Source organism: Puma concolor, chromosome C1 (genome assembly GCF_028749965.1).
Source record: "Puma concolor isolate L17-30 chromosome C1, mPumCon1.1.hap2, whole genome shotgun sequence".
NCBI classification, from domain to species: Eukaryota; Metazoa; Chordata; class Mammalia; order Carnivora; family Felidae; genus Puma; species Puma concolor.
This window is the reverse complement of record NC_141674.1, coordinates 7,082,926-7,108,573: the sequence shown is the minus strand read 5'-3', so window position 1 is coordinate 7,108,573 and position 25,648 is coordinate 7,082,926. Positions and strand designations below refer to the sequence as shown.

At 47.7% G+C, this 25,648-nt stretch overlaps 1 protein-coding gene across 1 annotated transcript; it reads right to left on the bottom strand.

Annotated features, from left to right (window-relative positions):
• Positions 1 to 1,790: 1,790 nt before the first annotated feature.
• Positions 1,791 to 16,852, bottom strand: RBP7 (retinol binding protein 7). The gene is made up of 4 exons (XM_086715624.1): positions 16,726 to 16,852; positions 4,620 to 4,798; positions 4,396 to 4,497; positions 1,791 to 2,053 (listed from the first exon to the last, which is right to left on the bottom strand). The coding sequence occupies exons 1-4, from the start codon at positions 16,796 to 16,798 to the stop codon at positions 2,003 to 2,005; spliced, it is 405 nt and encodes a 134-aa protein (XP_086571750.1). The 5' UTR covers positions 16,799 to 16,852; the 3' UTR covers positions 1,791 to 2,002.
• Positions 16,853 to 25,648: the final 8,796 nt, after the last annotated feature.

Below are 25,648 nucleotides of genomic sequence, written 5' to 3'. Positions count from 1 at the left end.
TGCCGCCCCTCTGTCCCCCCTTCTCGCAGCTTTTGTATCTCAGGCTTCTCTCTCACTTTAGCTCTTTTTTTAAAATGTATTTATCGGGGCGCCTGGGTGGCGCAGTCGGTTGGGCGTCCGACTTCAGCCAGGTCACGATCTCGCGGTCCGTGAGTTCGGGCCCCGCGTCGGGCTCTGGGCTGATGGCTCAGAGCCTGGAGCCTGTTTCCGATTCTGTATCTCCCTCTCTCTCTGCCCCTCCCCCGTTCATGCTCTGTCTCTCTCTGTCCCAAAAATAAAATAAACATTGAAAAAAAAAATTTATAAAATGTATTTATCTTGAGAGCTCAAGCAGGGGAGGGGCACAGAGAGAGGAGCAGAGAAACCCCAAGTAGGAACCACGCTGCTTTCACGGGGCCTGATGAAGGGCCTGAACCCACGAGCCACGAGATCACGACCTGAGCTAAAACCAAGAAGCAGACGACCAACCGACTGAGCCACCCGGGCACCCCTCTCTCACTTTAAACTCAGTGTCCCCGGGTCGCCTGGCTGGCTCAGTCGGGGGAGCGTGCGACTCTTGATCTCAGGGTTGTGAGTTCAAGCCCCATGTTGGGTGTAGGGATTACTTATAAATAAAATCTTAAAACGCACACACACACACACACACACACGCACCCAATGTCCAGCACAGTCTCATCCATATGTATAGTTTATATGCTTGACATCATCTCCTGACAGCCTGGCTTGTACTGGGCACAGCACTTCAAAATCCAGACCTCATTCTTCTGATTGTGTTACCTTCTTTCTTTTTTTAATGCTTATTAATTTACTTTGAGAAAGGGGAGGGAGGAATGGGCAGAGAGAGAGAGGAGAGAGAATCCCCAGCAAGCCCCGCACTAACAAGCACAGGGCCTGAGGTGGGGCTCAATCCCACGAACCATGAGACCTGAGCTGAAACCAAGAGCCAGAGGCTTAACCGACTGAGCCATCCTGTGTTGGCGCCCCTGTGTTGCCTTCTTTCCAGTTGGCCTTGACCTTCCTTCCTACAGCTTCCTGAACCCCAAACAGGCCATCTTCCTCCTCCTCCGTCATCCCTACAGGTCATCCACCACTTTGGACTATGGATTCGGTGTCGTAAATAATTAGCTGTTTCTCTCCAGCCCCCAGTCCATTCACTGTATTTGAGACTTGGGCCCCAGGTGTTCCTGACCTTCACCATCTCACACCCGGATTGCCGGCAGCACTTTCTAGCACTGCCTCCCAAATTGCAAGCCCCGCCCACAGCCCCTTCTTCCAACTGTAGTCAGAGTTCCTTCTGTGAGCCAGCCTGGCCGCGCAGATCTTCTGCTTAGTGCCAGCAACCGCCACCCTGTCGCTTTGGGGGACACATCTTCCCTCTGTAACCCGACATTCGAGAGTCGTCACGATAGGGCCGCTGCCTGCCTCCCAGGCTCCTGTGGCATCTCTCGCACTCAGCCCACATACCCCCACGCTGCAGGGGAAGCAATGTTTCGGGTCTTCAAACATCCCTCCCCTCACCCCAGCCTTTCACCTAGAAGGCTTCCCGATGCTTCCTGCTTACCTGCGCTTCCGGTCTCCGCCCCTCCGCCACCCCTGCCCCTTGCCACCACTGGCCCATCCCCTCCCGGGCTCTCAGGGCAGCCTGTGCTGATCACCGCTATTCAGACGGCTCGCTTGTCCATTTTCCCCATGAGCCCTTGGAGACGGAATTACATCCTGTTCATTGGTGTGTCCGTGGTGCGCCTGGAAGGTTTTCAAATACTTCTTAAAATAATGGCACACGCTACATCTAGAAGGAAAAAGTCAGAGTCGTTGGACAGGTTTATTGAAACTGAGCAGTTTTCCCACAATCTGAGTAAATGGCTTCGGGGACAGGTGGTGAGGCGTCTCCCTGACCACAAGTTCCCGTCGCCAAACCCGGACAGAGTAACATCTGTTCATTTGGGAAGAGGAGTCACCATTAAGGCTGCTGTCACACGTGGGCTCTGGGGACGGAGACAGCTCAGGCTCTCTGGAAAGTCTGTTTGCACACTTGGCCTTCACAGAACATTTCCTAGGGAAAGGGGAAGGGGAGAAGAAAGATGAGTTGGCATGTGGGCTATTGATTATTATTACTCACAGCACTTCTGACAGCAGGGCTGGGGTGTCTCTTCCGACCCTGCTCCTCCAGCTCGGTGACACCAACTGGGTGTCCAACAATTCAACTCAATTCTGACACCGACGACCCAGAGCTAGTGCAGACCCCACAGGTTAAGGGCTCGGCCTCCCAAAACTGCCCCAACTTTAGACATCAAACACCCAGTCCCCAGCCACCCAAACCTCTGACTGAGCAGCTGTTAAATGGGGATTCCCACACCCCATTCCTCAGGGTCAGGAATTTGCTAGAACGGTTCACAGAAATGGCTTGGGATTCTGTCTCCCTCTCTCTCTGCCCCTCTCCCGCTTGTTCTCTATCTCTCTCTATGGAGAGCTTTATTATAAAGGATACAACTCAAGAACAGCCAAGTAGAGAGGTGCATAGGACACAGGATGGGGGGTGTGTGTGCGGAACTTCCACGGGCCCTTCAGGGGGCCCACTCTCCCAGTGCGTCGATGTTTTCACCAACTAGGAAGCTCTCCAACCTTTCTCATTTAGGGGTGTTTGTGGGGGTTTCCTTACGTAGGCATGACTGATAAATCTTCGGCCATCTGGGAGACCCCGGCCCCCAGTCATCTCATTAGCCTACAGAGGACACTCATTACTCTGGAGATCCCAAGGGTTTTAGGAACCAGACACCAAGACCAAATATTGATTCTGTGTTCTATCACAGCATGTAAGAATTGTCCTCTGAGTGTCCTTAGAGCAAGGACCCTTCTCTCCTCTGCTTGGGCAGAGTTATGTCAAGGACGGATGCATGCAATTTGCACATTACCTCTTACAGTCAACTAACCTATATCCTCAAACATATTTGTCTTTCTTTGTAGTTCCATATTACATTTTTGTGATGGCAAGTGTCTTAATTTTGATTTTATCGTCAGAAGAATGCCAGATTTGTCAATCTAGAATCAAAATATCTTTTTTTTTTTTTTAAGTAATCTCCACACCCAATGTGGTGCATGAACTCACAACCCCGAGATCAAGAGTCACCTGCTCCTACCTACTTAGCCAGCCAGGTGCCCCAAGAATCAAAATATCTTCAGTGTCTGTGCGATCAAAGACTATCCAGACCTTCAAAGACACACCTAACTTTAACATAAGTGCTCTAATTTTGTTTCCACGGTTCTGTCCAAGATCTCACATACATTAAGGCAAAAAGGCATAGAGTTGAAAGCATACATTTTTGTCAGCCCTGGATTTGACTCGCTACTCACCAGCCATGGAGAGTTTCTAAATCTGAATCTCTTCATTTGTAAATGGGAAAAATAGAGTCCCTTTCACAGGACTGTCTTAAAGACCAAGTGAGATAAGACATGCAAGGATTTAGCACAGTAGTTGAGCACAAAGTCGACTCAAGAAATGTCAGCGATTATAATATACATAGCAGGAAGCAATTCTCATTTACAAAGCCATGATCAATCCTTGATGTACAATTTTATGCCTTCTAAATTATATTTAGAAATTATTGAATAGCTTGAGCTAGAACTTGCCCGTTCATGGAGTGCTGGGGGCATTGGTGATTGACACACTCTTCTGGAAGTAAGGCAATGGGGTAGCAAGAGGCAACGATGTGTGTGCCTCTGACCAGGATCCTCTCTGTGAATTCTTCCGAAGGAAATAAACCCATGGATGCAAAAAAGCTCTATTTACATGAATTTAAGCAATAGCAGGGGCGCCTGGGCGGCCCAGTCCATTCAGCATCCGACTCTTGACTTTGGCTCAGGTCGTGATCTCACAGTTTGTGAGTTTGAGCCTCGCATCAGGCTCTGAGCTGACGGTGGGGAACCTGCTTGGGATTCTGTCTCCCTCCCTCTCTCTGCCCCTCTCCCGCTTGTTCTCTATCTCTCTCTAAATAAAAATAAACTTAAAAAAAAAAAAAAGCAGTAGCAGAAAACAACCTGAAACAATACCCTGGACACTGAAATTAAGGAAATGTTTTTCAAAAATGATAATTCACCGACCTGATGGAATATTAAGCAAGCAGCCAGTAACTCCCTTATTGTATATGTATATATGTATATGTATGTATATATGCTCAGGTCATGATCCCAGGGTTGTGGGATCAAGCCCCGCATCGGGCTCTGCGATGAGCATAGAACCTGCTCGGGATTCTCTCACTCTCCCTCTCTGTGCCCCTCCCCCACCAAAATAAACAAACATTCAAAAAAAAAAAAAAAAAAACCCAAATGGTGGATTAGAATGGTGGGGTTGCTGTCGTGCTTTAATATTGTATCATAAGAATGAAAGGTGGCAATCACCAGGTGGAGTTTGTCCCCTTCGATCCAATGGGTCCAGCCTCTGTTCTTCTTTTCCCCCTTCTGGACGCAGGTGAGTTTGTCACTGTCCCAGGTGACCAGGCTCTGCGTGAGAGAGGGGAGAAAATGCTGGCTTGCTCTGGCAGTGTCCTCAAAGTGGTCCTAAGCAGGACGCGGAGTTAATCTCGCCAAATCAAGGGCCTAGGTTATCACTTGACTTCTTTTACCTTGCATTTTCTGTTATCCAGGCCTTTATTCTCTTCCTCGAATTCTTCTCCAACTGTAAACGTAACAAGGTAGTTCCTCAGGCTGCTGTATGTGTGGATGGTAAAAGAATTCCCATTTTGCTCAATCACTTTCTGTGGCTTCAGCAACTTGGCGATCTTACGAGTGGCAAAGTCAATACCTTAAAAATAATTTTTAAAAAAGAAAAAAAATCTCAACATTCACTCGAGACGCAAAAGCGAAGGGTTTGGCAGCTGCCCTCCAAACCACTGTATTTCATAGCTAATGTTTCTTTTACGGTTTCAATGCCGCTTGTTGTCAAAATTGGATCTGTAGGGAGTTACCCTGGCGAAGCTCCATCTCGAGGCTTGATTAAAAAGCTTGACCAAGGGGCACCTGGGTGGCTCCGTTGGTTGAGCATGGGATTCTTGGTTCCGGCTCAGGTCATGATCTCCTGGTTCCTGGGCTAGAGCCCCGCATTGGGCTCTGTGCTGACAGTGTGGAGTCTGCTTGGGATTCTCTCTCCCTCTCTCTCTCTCTCTCTGCCTCTCCTCTGTTCGTGAGTTCAAGCCCCATGTCAGCCTCTGCACTGGCAGTGTGGGGCCTGCTTAGGATTCTCTGTCTGCCTCTCTGTCTCTCTCAAAAATACATTAAAAAAAAAAAAAAGCTTGACCAGCCTTCAGGGAAGAGTCATTGGTGGGCCATGCCTTGGGTTACGGATTTGAAGCTGGGCCCGGAAGAAGCCGTTCCAGGAGCTCCCCCAGGGGCTGGCAAGAGGACACGGAAGCCAAGGGGACAGGGCTCAGGTCCCAGCCCAAACTCAAACACAGCAACTCTGCCTTTGTCTGCTTTATGTATTTAGACTTTTTGAAATTGCAGTTTATTTATTTATTTTGAGAGCATGAGCAGGGGAGGGGCAGGGAGAGGGAGAGAGAGAATCCTAAGCAGGCTCCACGCAGTCAGCACGGAGTCTGACACGGGGCTCGAACTCACAAACTCTGAGATTGTGATCTGAGCTGAAACCAAGAATCAGATGCTTAAGTGACTGGGCCACCCACGCGCCCCTGTATTTACACTTTTTTTTTTTTAAGTTTATTCATTTTTGAGAGAGAGAGAGAGAGAGAACACAAGTGGGGGAGGAGCAGAGAGAGAGAGAGAGAGAGAGACAGAATCTGAAGCGGGCTCCAGGCTCTGAGCTGTCAGCACAAAGCCCGAGGTGGGACTTGAACCCACAAACCATGAGATCATGACCCGACCCTAAGTGGATGCTCAACTGAATGAGCCACCCAGGCACCCCTGTATTTACACTTTAAGACAGCATTTGAACAGTGTCTGAACGACACACACAAAAGTCAAAAGCCATGCACTCATGCATACAGTATTGTACATTTGGAAATCTTTAATAAACCTTAAAACAGAGCCACACACAGAAACACGGAATGCTGAGGAGATCCAGGTTTTGATAGACAGTGGACTCGAACTCCGTTTTCCTGTTAGCAGCTTTGAGCACATTATGTAGCTAGAACTAACTGTTGTTATTTCATTTATTTATTTATTAAATAACCTGTGTCTGACACGGGGCTCGAATTCATGACCCTGTGACCAAGAGTCACAGGTTCTACTGAGCCAGCCCGGCAACTGTTGCTATTTTAAGTAGAGTAGCCAGGGGGCGCCTGGGTGGCTCAGTTGGTTAAGCTTCTGACTTCAGCTCAGGTCACGATCTCGTCAATGGTCCCGTGGCTTCCAGCCCCGTGTCAGGCTCTGTGCTGACAGCTCGGAGCCCAGAGCCCGCTTCAGATTCTGTGTCTCCCTCTCTCTCTGCCCCTCCCCCACTCATGCTCTGTCTCTCAAAAGTGAATACATGTTAATTTTTTTTTTTTTTTAACTAGGACAGCCAGGTGACACTTCAGCCAGGAGAGGTCCCAGGGAGCCCAGGGACACCCGCAAGGATGTGCAGATGGGTTCAGGAACCACCAGGAGCCTGGGGTGGCTGGAGCATAATGAGGGAGAATCAGGAGGGGGGAGGATCTTGAGATGAAATGTAGGGGTACCATAAGAACCACTGGGCTCTAACTCAGAGAAAATGAAGTCAGATGGGTGCCACTGGACTGTTAGGAGCAGGTGACATGGTCTCCCTGGCAGAGAGCCACCACTGGATGCCGGCTCATCACCTACCATTTCTATGAGACCTAGGACATGGTTCTCCCATGTCAGGATTGTCCTATTATGTAAAACAAATGTCCAGGAATCTTCATTTAAGAGAGTTACGTGCCTCATTGGAGGTAGTTTGGTTCTATCTTTTAAATTTTTACAGTAACCTCTACATCCAACATGGGGCTCAAACTTAAAACCCAGAGATCAAGAGTTGCAGGCTCTATCGACCGCACCAGTCAGGTGCCCCCCAAGTTGACCCCTATTTGTTTTAAAGATTTTTTTAATGTTTACTTATTTTAAAGTTTATTTATTTCGAGAGCGGAGGGAGGAGAGAGAGAGAGAGAGAGAGAGAGAGAGAGAGAGAGAATATATCTCAAGCAGGCTCCATGCTGTCAGCACAGACCCTGATGCAGCACTTGAACCCATGAACCACGAGGCCATGACCTGAGCTAAAGTCGGACCCTTAACCACTGAGCCACCCAGGTACCCCAGAAACAGAGAGAGAGAGAGGGAGAGGCAGAGGGAGAAGGAGAAAGAGAATCTCAAGCAGGCTCCATGCCCAATGCAGAGCCCGACTTGGGGCTAGACGTCACAAGCGTGAGATGGTAACCTGAGCTGAAATCAAGAGTCGGACACCGAAGTGATGAGCCAAGCGCTCCATTAGGAATTTTAAGTGTTTTTTTTTTAATTTTTTTTTTAATGTTCATTTATTTTTGAGAGAGACAGAGACAGAATGCAAGTGGGTTGGGGCAAAGAGAGAGAGGGAGACACAGAATCCGAAGCAGGCTCCAGGCTCTGGGCTGTCAGCACAGAGCCCGACGTGGGGCTCGAACTCACCACTCCGATATCAAGAGTCTCACGCTCCACTGACTAAGCCAGCAAGACACCAACCCCTGTTTTAATCTGTTTGCCTAACAGATTCATTTTTATCTGACATGAACTGCTACTCGGGGCTTCACACATCATTTCCAGTCCAGGAAAATCGGCCAAGCAATGAGCAGGGCCCCTGCAGTATTTCTAAACTCCAAATATAAGATAAATGTCCTTATTTTGAGAAAACCTTTTTTTTTTTTTTTTTTAATTTTTAAGTAATCTGTCCAATCAACATGGGGCTCGAACTCACAACCCTGAGATGAAGAGTTGTTTGCTCTACCAAGTGAGCCAGCCAGGTGCCCAAGACTTTTTTTTTCTTTTTTTTACATTTAAGTATTGAGGCTAAACCCTTAAATATTTATCTCATTATTAAAAAGACCAAGCCAAATTTAAAAGTTATTGCTGACTTTCCTTAAACACCACTGTGTAAGTCAAACAAAACCAACTTAACCAACCAAATAAAAAACAAACTTTAGGTTATTACTTTACATCAGTTATGGTTTTAAAACCTGTAAGCCCCAAGTTGGGTGTAGAGATTACTTAAAAATAAAATCTTTAGGGGCGCTTGGGTGGCTCAGTCAGTTAAGCATCTGACTTCCGCTCGGGTCATAATCTTGCAGATCGAGAGTTCGAGCCCCACATCAGACTCACTGCTGTCAGCATGGACCTGCTTGGGATCCTCTGTCTCTCTCTCTGCCACTCCACCTCTCACACACTCTCTGTCTCTCTCAAAAAATAAGTAAACATTTTTCTGGGGCACCTGGGTAGCTCAGTTGGTTGGGCGGCCGACTTCGGCTCAGGTCATGATCTCACAGTCCGTGAGTTCGAGCCCCGCGTCGGGCTCTGGGCTGACAGCTCAGAGCCTGGAGCCTGCTTCGGATTCTGTGTCTCCCTCTCTCTCTGCCCCTCCTACGCTCATGCTCTGTCTCTCTCACTCTCAAAAATGAATAAATGTTAAAAAAAATTTTTTTTTTAAATGCTGGAGAAGATTCCTGGAGCTTGTTGAACAGTAGCTTTAAGAAGAGACACTTTTTTTTTCTTTTTTTTTTTTAAGAGAGAAAGAGTTCAAGCAGGGGAGAGAGGCAGAGGGAGACAGAGAATCCCAACCAGGCTCCACACTCAGGAGGGAGCCTGACACAGGGCTAGATCCCACGACCCCAGGATCATGACCTGAACTGAAATCGAGTCAGACATGCAACTGACTGAGCCACCCAGGTGCCCTGAGGGACACACTTTCTTAAAGCTGTGGCACCACCCTGCCCTCTCTCTAGGCCAGAGACATACTTATTTTTATTAATTATTTTTTTAATGTTTATTGAGAGAGAGAGAGAGAGAGAGAGAGTGTGTGTGTGTGTGTGTGTGCACGCATGCGGGGGGGGGGAGGGGCAGAGAGAGAAAGAGAGAGAGAGGGAGAGAGAGAGAGAGAGAGAGAGAGAATCCCAAGCAGGCTCTGCCCTATCAGGGCAGGGACCTACGCAGAGCTCGATCCCACCAACCATGAGATCATGACCTGAGCTGAAATCAAGCGAGGGATGCTCAACCGACTGAGCCACCCAGGCACCCAGGGAAATGACATATTTAAATACACTTTACTGGGGGTGGGAGTAGGGATAGAGAGATCAAAGTTCTAAATGCGCAGTCTCTGTACTTAGGAATTTATAACCAAGGAAGGTGAAAACAGAATAATCAAAGTTTCCCTTTAAGAAGAGAATCTGCTCCAATCAAAGGAAAATTAAAAACAATCTTCTCGAACCCAAAAGCACCTTGATTATTCCAGTTCTTTGTCATAAATCCCTTCCGTGTGCTATGTGCTTATTTTTTAAAAGAATCTAAATGTTAAGACATTGTGTAGTTTACTAAGCACTTTGTTAAGTTCATTATTCAGCCAGGACAGAGATCTCAAGCTCTGTTTTTTGTCAAAAGGGACAGATTTCCTGGGTGGATATTTCTCCCATCAAAAAAAAAAAAGAAAAGAAAAAAAGTAATAAGGGTCCTCTGGTTTTTATTATAGGAGCTATCTTTAGTTGCCTGACTATAAACCTCTGTCTTTAACAAACATGTTTTAGTTCATTCTGTAAAGTCGTAAGACATGGCTATGTTAGGAGAGAATGCTAATTCACAAAATGTACTTATTAATCAATTCAAACAACTGAATTTAATATGAGCCTTAGTTTTTAAAAATAATTTTTAATGTTTATTTATTTTTGAGAGACAGAGAGAGACAGAGTGCAAGCTGGGGAGGGGCAGAGAGGGAGAGGGAGACACAGAATCTGAAGCAGGCTCCAGGCTCCAAGCTGTCAGCAGAGAGCCTGATGCAGAGCTTGAACTCACGAACGGTGAGATCATGACCTGAGCTGAAGTCGGACGCTTAACCCACTAAGCCACCCAGGCACCCCTGTAATTTTTTTAAAGTGTAATGTAGGACTTATTGTGAGTTTTCTACTGAAGTCTCCTTGCAGTACAGCTTTTCTGTTGTGATAAAATATACATAACATAAAATGTATCATTTTACCTATTTTTAGGCATACAATTTCATGGTGTTAAATATATTCATAATGTTTTACAACCACCACCATTATCCAATTCCAGAACTTTTTCATTATCCCGAGCAGAAACTCTGTTCTTGATGGGGTTCAGGTCACGTTGCCCCAAAATATGGTAGCTTGGCATACTGAATAGTTCAACTTGAACGAATTTGAGGAATGGTTTGTGCTAGAAGAACTTTCTGATTTTTCCCTGAGGCCGGTCCTAAGACCCTCACGTGAGAGGTGCCCTCTCTATAATGGAGGATAGGAACATCCTGATCTCTGAAAACATGGGACATAGAAAGGAATTTGAAGAACAGGGTTTGCAAACCAAATTTCTAAGTTCACTTGGTATTTTTCAACTCTAGAATTTCTATTTGTTTCTTTTTTCAACTCTGTTCTGTTACCTTCATATGGATTCTGGGTCCTTGCCAAAATTAAGCTCAGCGTAACTGCTTCATAGTCTATTTCTGATAATCCTGGCATCTGGAGACACCATTTCTATTGTTTGTTGTTTCTATTGATCCTTGCTATTGGGGTCTTTTTATCTCTTGGCAGCTTTGTTGAGGTATAAAGAACACATACATATGTTCTTTACATACATATAAAGATATGTACAAAGAACAGTACATATCTAATATGTGCAATTTAACGTGTTTGGACTCAAGCAAACATTCATGGTCCCATCACCTCGATCACCACACACAGACATTATCCAACACCTCCCAGAGTTTTCCTGTCATGGGTTTTTATCTCCTTAGGTAGTTGTCTAACTGTGATTATTTACTGGGCATTGTTTCTGTACAAACAATTCAAGAACTTGCACGATGTTCTCTTCCTCCAAAGAGGGTTTTTTGTTTTTATTTTTTATTTTATTTATTTATTTTTTTATAATATTTTTTTTTTTTTTCAACGTTTATTTATTTTTGGGACAGAGAGAGACAGAGCATGAACGGGGGAGGGGCAGAGAGAGAGGAAGACACAGAATCGGAAACAGGCTCCAGGCTCTGAGCCATCAGCCCAGAGCCTGACACGGGGCTCGAACTCCCGGACCGTGAGATCGTGACCTGGCTGAAGTCGGACGCTTAACCGACTGCGCCACCCAGGCGCCCCGGTTTTTTGTTTTTAAATTGCTTTTAAGGCCACTAGCTACCTGGAAGTACTTTTTTTCTAAGAGAGAGAGCACAAGTGGGGGAGGGGTGGAGGAAGGGGGGGAGAGAGAGAGAGAGAGAGAGAGAGAGAGATTGAGAATCTTAAGCAGGCTCCACGCTCAGCATGGAGCCCAACGTGGGGCTCGATCCCCTGACCCTGGGATCCTGACCCGAGCCGAAATCAACTGAGCCACCCAGGTGCCCCTATCTGAAAGCACTTTAATTCAAGTTCAGGTCTTGAGATTTTTCTGGACCACCAAGACGATTCAAAGTGAAACAACAGTCTATTCAAAAGCTATTTACCTCCAGGTCTCCCTTACTCCTCAGGTTCGGAATCCTACCCAGAGGAGGGTGTTTACAGAGTGTCCACCCTTGACCTTGACCGACTCAGGACTCCCACTCTTGCCCCCCCACTGATCCCATGAAGCTCCTCAAACTGCAGCTGAATCTCCCAAACAGCCTGAGGTAGGAACCGTCCTAAGTGCTGGGCTCGCCTCTCCGGATTCTTCTTTCCTAGACCTCAGCATGATAATTCGTCATTATTCTGGTAGCTCTCTGATGTTCCCTAAGAAGTTTTAAAATATACATATACATTTGGTCTAGCTTAATTTAGCTGTCTTCTTTGAGAGAGTTAGTATAAGTAAATTAGCTTGCCATTAGCAGAGGCAAAAGTCCTCAGGGAAGGTCTGAACACTTCTGCATAGGTTGGCGTTAGAATATACATAAATAGGGACAATCGGTTTTACAGCACAGTTGAACAGCCCAGGGGTTGGGGTGTTTCTATCCCGGGACCTGAGCGCTCAGTTGAAAAATCCTCATCTAGGGGCGCCTGGGTGGCTCAGTCGGTTGGGCGGCCGACTTCGGCTCAGGTCATGATCTCGCAGTCTGTGAGTTCAAGCCCCGCGTCGGGCTCTGTGCTGACAGCTCAGAGCCTGGAGCCCGTTTCAGATTCTGTGTCTCCCCCTCTCTCTCTGCCCCTCCCCTGTTCATGCTCTGTCTCTCTCTGTCTCAAAAATAAATTAACGTTAAAAAAAAAAATTAAAAAAAAACAAAAACAAAAACAAAAACAAAAAAAAGAAAAATCCTCATCTAACTTTTGACTTCCCCAAGCCTCCACTACCAATAGTCTCCTGTTGACCGGAAGCCTTCCCAATAACATAAACAATTAATACACATTTTGTATGTTATATGTATTATGTGCTGTATTCCTACAATAAAGTAAGCTAGAGAAAAGATGATGTTAGTAAGAAAATCATAAGGAAAAGAAAATAGATGAACAATTCTGTACTGTATTTATATATATATTAAAAAAAAAATCCTCATATAAGGGGACCTGCACAGTTGTCCTACCCACGTACCTACCTTCTGCAGTTGTCCTAATGACGACTTGATGCATCAAAGAGCCCTACTTCCTAAATTTTAATTTGCATCTGAATCACCTGAGAATCCAGTTAAATGCAGATTCTGATTCCGTAGGTCTGGGATCCAGGGTGAGACACAGAATCTGCCGGCTAAAAAAATCCTGCTAGTTCTAGAGAAACAAAACCCTACACCCACCTGGTCCTGAGCCCCTAATCTGCCCGGGGGGGAAACGGGTTGACCCTGGAGTCCATGTTCTTTACACACGGAAGGCAGAAGAGAGTGTTGACATACGAGTAGCAATGTGGCCAAATCATTTTCTTCTCAGCTCGTTAGAAACTGGCAATAAGTTTTAAGTCTGATTTCAGCTACTGTATAAAATGCTAAGAGATATCTTGGTTTGTAATTTAGATACCTAGAATATCAGATCTGGTCCAGCTACCTCGCTTAACAAATGAAGAAAGTAAAGGAACTCAGGGGTTATGTAACTTTTTAAAAAATGTTTATTTATTTTTGAGAGAGAGCACGAGCAGGGGAGGGGCAGAGAGAGAGGGAGACACGGAATCCAAAGCAGGCTCCAGCCTCCAAGCTGTCAGCACAGAGCCTGACTCGAAGCTGGAACTCACAGCTGGGCTGTGAGATCATGACCTGAGCTGAAGTCAGATGCTTAATGCTTAACCGACTGAGCCACCCAGGCGCCCCAGGGGTTATGTAACTGTGATTCTATTACCAACTATCAACCGCAAGGTTATCTGGGTTTCCGCTTAGCTGCTCTGTTACATCAAGTAGCCTCTCAATTCCAGAAATCCTTAGCACACTCACATTTCTTGTGGAAAAGATATTGCACGTAAGAGTGAAGTGTGTTGTCTGGATCCAGCATCTTTCTGGAACCTGAACCCAAAGGAAGAAAAGGGGTTGTGAGGCAGGATGCTGACTCAATCTCCATGGCTTGTGAGTTGGATGATAAATAAATGTAAGTCACGGAAATAAATAAACAGCCTCTGTTAGCCTCTAGGATCTAATACAGTGGCAGATAATTGTGAAGCCTGTATTGACATCATGGGAAAAACAAGTTAGACAAGCAAGACAGTGTGGGGACAGGTGAACGATGGACTAACACACATTTGAAAAACACTAATAGTGGGACGCCTGGGTGGCGCAGTCGGTTGAGCGTCCGACTTCAGCCAGGTCACGATCTCGAGGTCCGTGAGTTCGAGCCCCGCGTCAGGCTCTGGGCTGATGGCTCAGAGCCTGGAGCCTGTTTCCGATTCTGTGTCTCCCTCTCTCTCTACCCCTCCCCCGTTCATGCTCTGTCTCTCTCTGTCCCAAAAATAAATAAACGTTGAAAAAAAAAAAAAAAGAAAAACACTAATAGCAACATTGAAAAGGCTGCTTTGTGGGGCACCTGGGTGGCTCTGTCAGTTAAGCGTCTGACTTCAGCCCAGGGCATGATCTCACAGTTCGTGGGTTTGAGCTCCACATCAGGCTCTGTCCTGGTGGTGTGGAGTCTGCTTGGGATTCTCTCTCTCTCCCTCTCTCTCACTCTCCTCTTGCTCTCTGCCCCTTCCCCACTTGCTCTCTCTCTCAAAATAAATAAATAAACTTTAAAAAAGAAAAAAAAGAAGCCTGCTTTGTGATACCAGATGGATTAGCTCAAGATGTCTTCCCACACTTGCATGGATGGCCGACTCCATTCCGTTTGGTCTCAGAGGTTTGCTCCAAAAGCCATGGAAATTGCCAGAAACGAAGTATACAGCAAGGCAAAGTTCAAAACCATCACCTGATATTTAACACTTCATCCTCCACACGAGTAAACCAGATACCGGCCAGATAGATCAGGGAAGAAAGCGCTTATGGTCACATGCCTCCCCTAATTTGGCAGGTAGAGAGACAAGGAAACCATCAGGACCTACCGCCTTTGGGAAGAATAAGCATTAATTCCTTCTTGGAAGTTGGAAACAGAAAGGCAAGGAGATTCGGGTTGAAGTAAGCAGAACGTACCACCCCCAAATACACCACTTCGGCACATTGATTATTATATTGAACTGCAGACGGCTGGGAAGAAGCTGACAGAAGAAAAGCTCTCTGCCCTCCCCCTCCCCCACTGGCCCCAAAGCAGGACCTACTTTTGTAAAGTTGTCCCCCCGTCCCTCACTGTTCCCGACAGACGCAAGTCAGGGAGGCGACTCTAGACTCTAGCCAACCTGGAGAGGGCACCAGAAGAATCATAATAAAAAACCTTCCCAACTAGCCCTTATTTTGTTAGTTCTCGCCCGGCTAAGATGCTCTATACATGGGCTCAAGTTCCAGCCACTCCGCACTGAGTGCCCGCATCGTGTCTTCACCAGGCAGGTGTTAACTAACTTCCACTTGTTAATCTGTCTTCTGTTAGCCTAATTCACAGGGGCCCCAGGCAACGGACCTAAAATGGGATGAGAACAAAAGACTTCTTCCCTTCAGGACAGCATTTTGTGTCCTTCTGAATCAGACTTAGCTTGAGAAGCTCCAGACGTCCCTACTCAAGGTGGGAAGGGAGGAGAGAAACCCACCGAAGGCACAGAAATCTTAAAAACACACTGGAGCCACAGAACCATACATTTCTAAATGGTTAAAATGCCCAATTTTATGTTTTGTATATTTTACCACCATTTTTTAAAGGAAAAAAAACAAAACTGGACTCCTCTCTTTCAATTTACAGATGGAAAAAACGGAGACCCAGTGTCAAATAATGAGAAGAAGCCAGAGGAAACACCAGGTCCCCATACTTCCAGCAGCTGGAGACCGTCTGTCAAAAGTGCCACTGATTGGTGTCATTCAGGAGAAAGCGCTGGGCACGCAGGGCTCCACCCACCAAATCTGAAGAATGAGACTCAGGGCAGGACACACTGGGACTGGGTAAGGAAGGGAGGCCTTCTAACCACCAAGGGTGGGGAACATTCTTCAAAGGCTCTGGGAAGCAAGGACATGGGTCAGACCCCCGCCACGCCCCTGGTGGCCACAGAGTCCCCCTTCCTCCGTGCAGACCAGGCTGTCCTTTAAGCGCTGGGAAGCCGGGCAGGGGGCAAAGAAGCGACCCCTCCGGGCACCCACGATAGTCCTCGGGGCTGGCACTGTGTCCTAGGGGCCGAGAGGGGTGGCTTCTAACGGGTGGGGGTTTCTGGTCCTCACTCAAGCCCTGGCGGGGAGAAGGGAGTCAGGAAACTAAAGATTCCCAAGGCGATTCCCCAACTCGAGAGGGCGCCAGAGTCACCAGACGGGGGCACCTCCTGCACCTGAGCGCGCCTGGAGCTGCCCCCACCCGGAGGGTGGCGACCTCCCTGGCAGAGCCACCGGGCTCCAGGAAGCGCAGAGACGGCTGCCCAGAGCCCCGCGGCAGAGGGGCCGGGGCGCCCCCTCACCGGCAGGACCCCATCGTGCCCCCAAGTCCCCTTGCGAGGTGCCCGGCGACCCAGGTGTCCCCCGGTGGGGCAGGAGCCTTGACCGCAGGGCCGGTAGCGACTGACGGGTGCATAGGGGGGAGGGACGGGCGACGGGGAGAAGGAAGGACCAGGGGACGAGGGGGGACAGAAGTGGGACGTGGGGACGGATGATGGAAAGGGCGGGGGGGGGGGACGGGGGTGGGGAGATGGGGAGTTGTCAGGACCAGGGGATGGGGGTGGGGACAAAGGATGGTCCGAGGTAGTGACACGGGATGGGGAGACGCGAATACAAGGGGGGCGGCGGGAGAGGGGGTGGGGGGCGTGGTACCAGGGGACAGAGGACGAAAAGATGGGGGACAGGGGGACGGGGGATGGAGGATGGGGGCTACGGGGACCAGAGGACCCAGAGACGGAGAGACGGGGGCGGAGCGGGGGTACAGGGGGGCAGGGGGACGGGGGGCTACGGGGACCAGAGGATCGGGAGACGGAGAGACGGGGGCGGGGTGGGGGTACGGAGGCCCGAGGACAGGGTGGGGCGGCAGGGCGGGGGTCAGGGGGACGGGGGACGGCGAGGCCAGGCGGGGCCGCCTCAGCCTCAAGCCGGGACGGCAGCCCCTCCCGTCCTACCTAAGGCCAGCATGTAGCCGTCGAAGTTGTCGCTGCTGAGCAGGTTCCAGGTGCCACTGAGGTCGGCGGGCATGGCGGGGCAGGGCGACAGTGGCCGGCGGGCGGCGGGGCCTCGGCCTATCTGCGGGGCCGGGGCGGGGGGGGGGGGGGGACCGGGGGGGGGCGGGGGCGGGCCCGGGCGGGACCGCGGTGGGGACAGCGGCGCGGGTGGGAGGAGCCGTGCGGAGCGGGGGACTCACCTCTTGGTCCCCAGCCCGTTGCGCCGTGCTTTTCTGTGCTCGCGGACACTCCTGCGTCCCCGGGCCTCCCCGCTCCTGCTCCTCTTCCTCTTGAACCCTAAACCCAGGCGCGCCCCAGACAGTGTTCCCAACCACACTTCTTTCTCTGCTACGTGGTAATGACCAAGGGCATCTCCTTCAAACTCATGGCATTAATTAGTGTTTGGGCTGCAAACGGCAGGTCAATAAACCCAGCTCTAGCGGTCTCCGTAAACAGAGAGGCGTATCTTCTTTACCTTATCAAGCCGACCTGGGGTGACAAGTTGCTGGTGATGACCTGGCAACTCCAGGCCAGGGAAGTGGCACCTGGCCTCTTAAGCCTACCGTCAAGAGTTGGCTGCTGGGTTTCCAGCCAGGACATCCGCATGCAAGCTGACAAAGAAAGTGCACCTGCCATTATCCCTTCATCAGGTTTGTTCACGCTCCTTGGCCAAATCTGTGTCACATTCCACTTCTTTTCCTTTTCTTTTTTTAATGTTTATTTATTTTGAGGTGGGGTGGGGGGAGAGAGAGAGAGAGACAGAATGAGTGGGAGAGGGGCAGAGAAAGAGGGAGAAAGAGAATTCCAAGCAAGTTCTGAGCTATCAGCACAGAGGCCCATGTGGGGCTCGAACCCACAAACCATGAAATCTTGACCTGAGCCAAAATCAAGAGTCGGAGGTGGGCTGAGCCACCCGGGTGCCCCATGTCACATGCCACTTCTAATTGCAAGGGAGTCTAAGGAATCTCACATCTCTTCAGTCTTGACAGTAGAGAAAGGCAAAAGAGAAGGGGGGTGGGAATGTAGGCTAACCTACAATATTAGCCACAAACACCATCTATATAGACTGGCTCGAAGATTTAGAAATCCATTTATGACCTCACCCATATATATATATTTTTTTAAGATTTTATTTTTAAGTAATCTCCCTACCCAATGTAGGGCTCAAACTTATAACCCCAGGATCAAGAGTCGCCATGTTCTACTGACTGAGCCACCCAGGTGCCCCACACTCAAATATATCAATAGTTAATATTTATTGAGTGCTTACTATGTATATTACCATTTGTCACAAAATCCTACTTCTCCAGTAGTTACTTTATTATGTCCATTTGACGGAGACAAAAACTGAGACAAAGAAATTGCCCGAGGTCATTCAATTAGCACAACAGTCCTTCCTAATCATGCTCTCCACTAAGAGGAATTTCTCCTAAACACCTGGCCTCTTTCCAAACCTACTTCATTCTCAGGGAAGCGGAACAGTTCTCTGCTTGGGGGCAACTAGGGTGACCACCCATCCCGGCTTCCCCAGGACTGAAGGAATGCCCAACACCTGGGATTTTCACTGCTAGAAGTGGAAAAATTCCTGGAAAACGAGAATGTGTGGCTTTGCCTTAGGAACAACAGTCACTGAACCATTCTTTCTCTACTAAGGTAGAGTTCATCTATCAAACACTTTAAACACAGGGTATCTCAATTTTTTTCCTTCTCCCTGGTAGACTGGTCCAAAGTCTAGACTGGGGGAGTTAGCATATAGGTTATTTTTGCCCCCACTCAAACTTAATGGCTTAAAAAATAACAAAAAAATAATTAATTTCCTCATCAATCTGCAATTGGGTATAGCTCACAGAGGATGGCTGATCCGGGCTCCACGAAGCATCAGCTGGGGTAACGACTCCAGTTGGCAGAGTGGGAGAAGACACTTCCAAAACGGCTCACTCTCACAGCTGGCAAATGAGTGCTGGCTATCTGTGTGGCTGGGGGCCAGGTTCCTTTCCGTGGGGGTCTGTCCATGGGCTGCTTTGGCTCCCCCACAGCATGGGTGGGTGGGCTCTAAGAGAGAGCATCCCAAGAGAACCAGTAAGATGCTGTCCTGTCTTATGACCTAGTCTCAAAAGTTACATAACATCATTTCCACCAGGGTCACAGGCTTACCCAAATCCAAAGGGAACAAACGTGGACCTCATTTCTCACAGTCACATTTTAAGAGGAGCAGGTGGGATGGGAGATCTTGTAACACGCATCTTGGACAACACATAATTCGTCACGTTTACCTATTCTGCTCTGACCTTCACACCAAGCTTCAACTCCGAACCTATTTTTAAAAATTTTTTAAATGCTTATTTCTGGGGCGCCTGGGTGGCACAGTCGGTTAAGCGTCCGACTTCAGCCAGGTCACGATCTCGCGGTCCGTGGGTTCGAGCCCCGCATCGGGCTCTGGGCTGATGGCTCAGAGCCTGGAGCCTGTTTCCAATTCTGTGTCTCCCTCTCTCTCTGCCCTTCCCCCGTTCATGCTCTGTCTCTCTCTATCCCAAAAATAAATAAAAAACGTTGAAAAAAATAAATAAATGCTTATTTCTTTTTGAGACAGAGAGACAGAACACGAGCAGAGGAGGGGCAGACACAGAATCCGAAGGGAGACACAGATTCCGAAGCAGGCTCCAGTCTCTGAGCTGTCAGCACAGAGTCTAACGCACGGCTTAACCCATGAACCGTGAGATCATGACCTGAGCCGAAGTCGGATGCTTAACCAACCAAGCCACCCAGGAGCCCCCAACCCTGAACTTTTACCAGCCTTTCTCAGTCATTAAGATGCTATTTTCAGGGTGCCCACTCGGCTCAGTTGGTGGAGGATGGGGCTCTTGATGTTGGGGTGATGAGTTCAAGCCCATGTTGGGCATATAGGGTACTTAACAACAACAACAAAAATTTTTTTTTAAAGAGAGGCACCTGGATGGCTCAGTTGGTTGAGTGTCTGACTCTTGAGATCGAGTCCTACATCAGGCTCTCCACTGTTAGCTTGGGATTCTCTCTCTCCCTCTCTCAAAATAAAGTAAAAAAAAATTTTTTTTGAATTTTTAAAAAGATGCTATTTTCATTCATCTGTTGCTTTTTTCATCTTATTTTTCACTTGGTTTAGAACTTGGACAAAAAAATACTTGACTCTCTTCAAAAATTCCAAAGAGCTGGGGGCACCTGGGTGGTTCAGTCAGCCAAGCATCCGACTTCGGCTCACGTCATGATCTCACAGTTCGTGGGTTTGAGCTCCACATCCGGCTCTGTGCTGACAGCTTGGAGCCTGGAGCCTGCTTCAGATTCTGTGACTCCCTCTCTCTCTGCCCCACTTGCGCTCTGTCTCCCTTTCAAAAATAAATAAGCATTAAAAAAAATTTTTTTTTAATCTCTAAGAGTCATCTTTCCAGAACAGCCTTCTGATACACTTCTGCTATCCACTTACTCTGCATCACATCTCTTCTACTTCCTTCATAATTATCATAACCCACAGTTATCTTTTCTTGGTTTGTTAATTGACTTTTTCATTCAAATGCCAAGGGCAGAGACCATGTTAATCTCATTTGCCTCTACAGCATCCGTAGGGCGAGCGCTCCATAAATGTTGGCTGAATGACTACGACCTTTTCCGAAAGAGAAACGTCATTTTTACTGAGAAGCCAGAGTGGCACTGCCTTGCCCAGAAGAAGACTGTTGATTCTCCTACTGTAAGACATTGATTCCCTCGGTGGAATGTGGCAGGCTGATTCCAAAGCCTAGGATTAGCTATATCTTGCCATTTAAAGGGCACAGCACTATGAACTCTGACCAGATTTCTGGAGCATGAAGCCTATTTAAATTCCAGAAAACTAAGGGCACAGGACACGAAGAAGTCATAACTTACTTCCTACCCTAAAAATTGTATTGTTCTAAATGTTGGCCTGAAAATGAAAGTCACAGAAATAACTACTAATAATTTTAGCATTTGTGCTGGTTGGTATGGCTTTTGGCCAACTTGAGCAAGGGCCATCTAGCATGGATAGAGTTGAACTTCAGTTGAAGTGGACATAGGCTTGGCCATGGGATAGAGAGTAATTTTCTCCTCCACAATCCTTTTTTTTTTTTTTTTAAGTTTATTTACTTTTGAGAGAGCGAGCGAGCATCGGAGAGACAGGGGGACAGAGGATCCAAAGCAGACTCTGCACTGACAGCAGAGAACCCGATGTGGGGCTCAAACTCATGAACTGTGAGATCATGACCTAAGCCGATGTCAATGCTTAACCACCCAGGCACCCCACTCCTCCATAATTCTAAGATCTTTCTTCTGAATGAGGACCAAAAGTTATCTCTGGAAAGAGAGGTGGAATTTATTTAGCCAATTTGAGCCCTTTCTTTCCTTCATTTGATATTGTCAAAGTAAATCATAAAGTTATAGCCAAGACGGGGTCCTCAACCTATGTACCAACACTGCTCCTCCTTGACAGAAACAGATGGCGGGGGTTGGGGGTGGCTCAGTTGGTTAAGAGTCTTACTGTTTTGGGTCAGGATATGATCTCTCGGCTTCATGGGTTCCAGCCCCGCATCAGACTCTGAGCTGGCAGCACAGAGCCTACTTGAGACTCTCTCTCTCTCTCTCTCTCTGCTCCTCCCCCACTTATGCTGTGTCTGTCTCTCTCAAAATAAATAAATAAACTTAAAAAAACCCCAAATGGATGGGAATCAATGATGGGCACCTGCAGTGTATCTATTCACGTCCCAATGGAGTCTGGTACTGGTTCAACAAAAGAGTGGCGTGGACACTGTGGACACTTCATGCCATCCGTATTTCCACTCCCTAGGGCAGGGAAGCACTGCTGGCCCGGGCCCAGCATAAGATCTGGCTGAGTTTAAGGTTAAGGCAATCACAGAAACCCTAGCTCCTTTGACAGTGATTGGTTTTAAGGACAAGCAGGTTTAGGGGTGCCTGGGTGGCGCAGTCGGTTAAGCGTCCGACTTCAGCCAGGTCACGATCTCGCGGTCCGTGAGTTCGAGCCCCGCGTCGGGCTCTGGGCTGATGGCTCAGAGCCTGGAGCCTGTTTCTGATTCTGTGTCTCCCTCTCTCTCTGCCCCTCCCCCGTTCATGCTCTGTCTCTCTCTGTCCCAAAAATAAATAAACGTTGAAAAAAAAAAAAAAAAAAAATTTAAAAAAAAAAAAGGACAAGCAGGTTTCGATGAATTTGATTCAGCCAAGGATATATACTGCTAAGTTTGATAGGCCTGTTGGGAAAGCTGTTTCTTTGGTTTTACAAAGCCCTGGGGAGCCCGCCTTTCTCCAGTTTTGAACGTGGACAAGGAAGTCTTGTTCTACAACTCGAGGAACACCAGACTTAGGACACTGTGCCCTACAGAGTAGAGGAATGGAAAGACCCTGGGTCCCTGATGACACCACTGGGTCACTGCATCCGTGCACCCCGGATCCTGCCCTCTCTGTCTGTACTTCTGGGTGTAAGTATCCTTATTGTTCAGACTACCTGGAGCTGAGCTTCAGTGGGAAATACCCTGACATAGAAAATAAATAAAATTAAGTTACTCTTATCTCCCTAAGTAACTTATTTGCCTTTTTAAACCTGTTTGAGGACAGAAGAGCTAATGATAGTTCAGTTCTGAGTGTGTTTAACTTGCTGAGGCTACTTAGCAAACGTTAAATAAAATACTACTTCAGGAGTGTTATTTTTTTTTTTTTTCCTCGAAGGAGAGAGAAACAGAGCGTGAGCAGGGGAGGGGCAGAGAGAGAGACACACACAGAATCTGGAGCAGGCTCCAGGCTCTGAGCTGTCGGCACAGAGCCCAACTCGGGGCCTGGACTCACAAACTGCAAGATCATGACCTGAGCCAAAGTCGGACGCTTAATGGACTGAGCCACCCAGGTGCCCCAGGAGTGCTCCTCTTTCACTAAGAACTGTGTGGCCAGAATCTCAGGTCTTCAGCTTTGGTGACACTGATGCTTTTAGCTGCCCTATTTTAAAGCCTATTAATCAAGAGAAACTTTGGATGCCAAGAATCTACCTTGAAGAAGGTACCTGGGGCTTTGCCTCCACGAGCGGAGACAAACAAATCCCAGTGGGCCCCCCTCTTCTGTGCTGTGCTGCAGAGTGAATGATGCCAGCGAGGCCATCAAAACCTGGGGCTCTCACTCATTCTGATTTTCCATTCAGCCGTTGTTCCCGAGACCCTGGGGAAGACTGAACAGAACAAGTGATATTTTACTTTTTATTCTTAGAAAATTTTAATTATTTTTTTTATGTTTGTTTATTTATTTGGAGAGAGACAGAGTGGGTGCCAGTGGGGGAAAAGCAGAGAGAGAACCCCAAGCAGGCTCCCCGCTGTGAGCGTGAAAGCCCCACTTGGGGCTTGATCTAACAAACCACGTGATCATGACCTGAGCCAAGATCAAGAGTCAGACGCTTAACAGACTGAGCCACTCATGCAACCCTGGCTTATTTATTTAAAAAATTTTGTTTAATGTTTATTTATTTTTGAAAGAGAGAGACAGAGTGTAAGTGGGGAGGAGCAGAGAGAGAGAGGGAGACACAAAATCCGAAGCAGGCTCCAAGCTCTGAACTGTCAGCACAGAGCCCGATGTGGGGCTCAAACTCACAGACCGTGAGATCATGACCTGAGCTGAAGTCAGACGCTTAACAGACTGAACCGCCCAGGTGTCCCTATTTATTTTTTAAAGTTTTATTTAAGTAATCTCTATACGCAGAGGGGGCGCAAACTCATGACTCCAGGGTCAAGAGTCACATGCTTCTCCAACTGAGCCAGCCTAGTGCCCTGGGCAAATGATTTTTTTAAAAAAATCCCTCCTTTCGGGGCGCCTGGGTGGCGCAGTCGGTTGGGCGTCCGGCTTCAGCCAGGTCGCGATCTCGCGGTCTGTGAGTTCGAGCCCCGCGTCAGGCTCTGGGCTGATGGCTCGGAGCCTGGGGCCTGTTTCCGATTCTGTGTCTCCCTCTCTCTCTGCCCCTCCCCCGTTCATGCTCTGTCTCTCTCTGTCCCAAAAATAAATAAACGTTGAAAAAAAAATTTAAAAAAAAAAAAAAAATCCCTCCTTTCTTCCTTGACCTTCCTCTGTTTCTCTGGTCCTCCCGCAAGCCCTTAATATAATTGTTATACCAATGTCATGCCTATTCTCTGTACCTCCTCATAGGTTGTTCCTCCCAAGGTTGGAAAAACAAAAGCCCAAAAAGCAGAACAGAAATAGGACTCCTTGGACTTCAGATAAATAACAAATAATTTATAGTATAAGGAGCTCCCTCGGGAACGTCTTCCATCCTGGTTTCCTGTCCTGCAGGGCCCTAGTGTGCTCGTTTTGAGGAAACCATCAGGAGGGATTCTGGATGCTTGCTGATGCTCAAAACATAGTCTTGTGTTTCTCACCTCCTAACTGTAGGCAACCTGGTGGCAGAGATGGTCCCGAACTTGTGTGCTCCCCTTGGCACTTCACGTCTTAACAGTATTCCCAGAAATGCTTCCTGCTCACGCACAAGAGAAGGGACAGGTGGCAGCTCCCCACTGGGTCAATCGCATTTCAGAGCTGGAAGGTCCCCAGAGATCACTGCATTATTTTACAGAAAGAGATTCTGAGAGTCAATGGCCCCACCCTGCCCCAGTCAACTGACTGGTACAAAACCTACCTCTGAAACAGAACCTTCTGCTCTGTCTTGCAATAGTGCTACAGGGTGGCACTATGGTGCTGGAATGGGCATCTGGGCGGTTTCTTTCTTTCTTTTGCTTTTGCTGATTAAAAGCAAACTACACTAAAATGAACAACTCTGAAACAACAGATGTTGTCGAGGATATGGAGAAAGGGGAACACTTTTGCACTGCTGGTGGGAATGCAAACTGGTGCAGCCACTCTGGAAAACAGTATGGAGGCTCTTCAGAAAATTAAAAATAGAGCTACCCTACGACCCAACAATTGCACTACTAGGAATTTATCCAAAGGATACAAAGACGCTGATTCAAAGGGGCACATGCACCCCAATATTTATAGCAGCACTATCAACAATAGCCAAAGTATGGAAAGAGCCCAAATGTCCATCAACTGAGAAGTTGTGGCATATATACACAATGGAATATGACTCGGCGATAAAGAAGAACGAAATCTTGCCATTTGCAACAACATGGATGGAACTGGAGGGTAGTATGCTAAGTGAAATAAGTCAGTCAGAGAAAGACAAATATCGTTATGATTTCACTCCTGTGTGGAATTTAAGAAACACAACAGATGAATACAGGAGAAGGGAAGAAAAATAGGATAAAAACAGAGGGAGGCAAACCATGAAACTCTTAAACACAGAGAACAATCTGAGGGCTGCTGGAGGGGAGGTGGGTGGGGCGATGGGCATTAAGGAGGGCACTTGCTGGGATGAGCATTGGGTGTCGTATGCAAGTGATGAATCACTAAATTCTACTCCTGAAACCATTATTACACTATATGTTAATTAACCTGGATTTAAATACAATTCTGAAAAGAAAGTGAACTGTGACTATCACCTCCTCCCTCTGGGTATTCACTGCCCCTATTCCAAGCACTTGGCTAACATTGGGCGGGTTCCACTTAGTCCTTCTGTGTAGACAGAACACAGCACACATCACCATCAGATTATCCTATGGTTCAAGTTTTATTTATTTGTACTCCTCCACTTAGGATGGGTGAAAATGTCAAGATCTGGCCAAAAGGGGCGCCTGGGAGGCTCAGGTGGTTAAGTGTCCAACTTCAGCTCATGATGTCACGGTTCAGAGCCCACATTGGGCTCTGCGCTGACAGCTTGGAGCCTAAAGCCTGCTTCAGATTCTGTGTCTCCCTCTCTCTCTCTCTCTCTGCCCTCCCCTTCTTGCACTCTGTCTCTCGC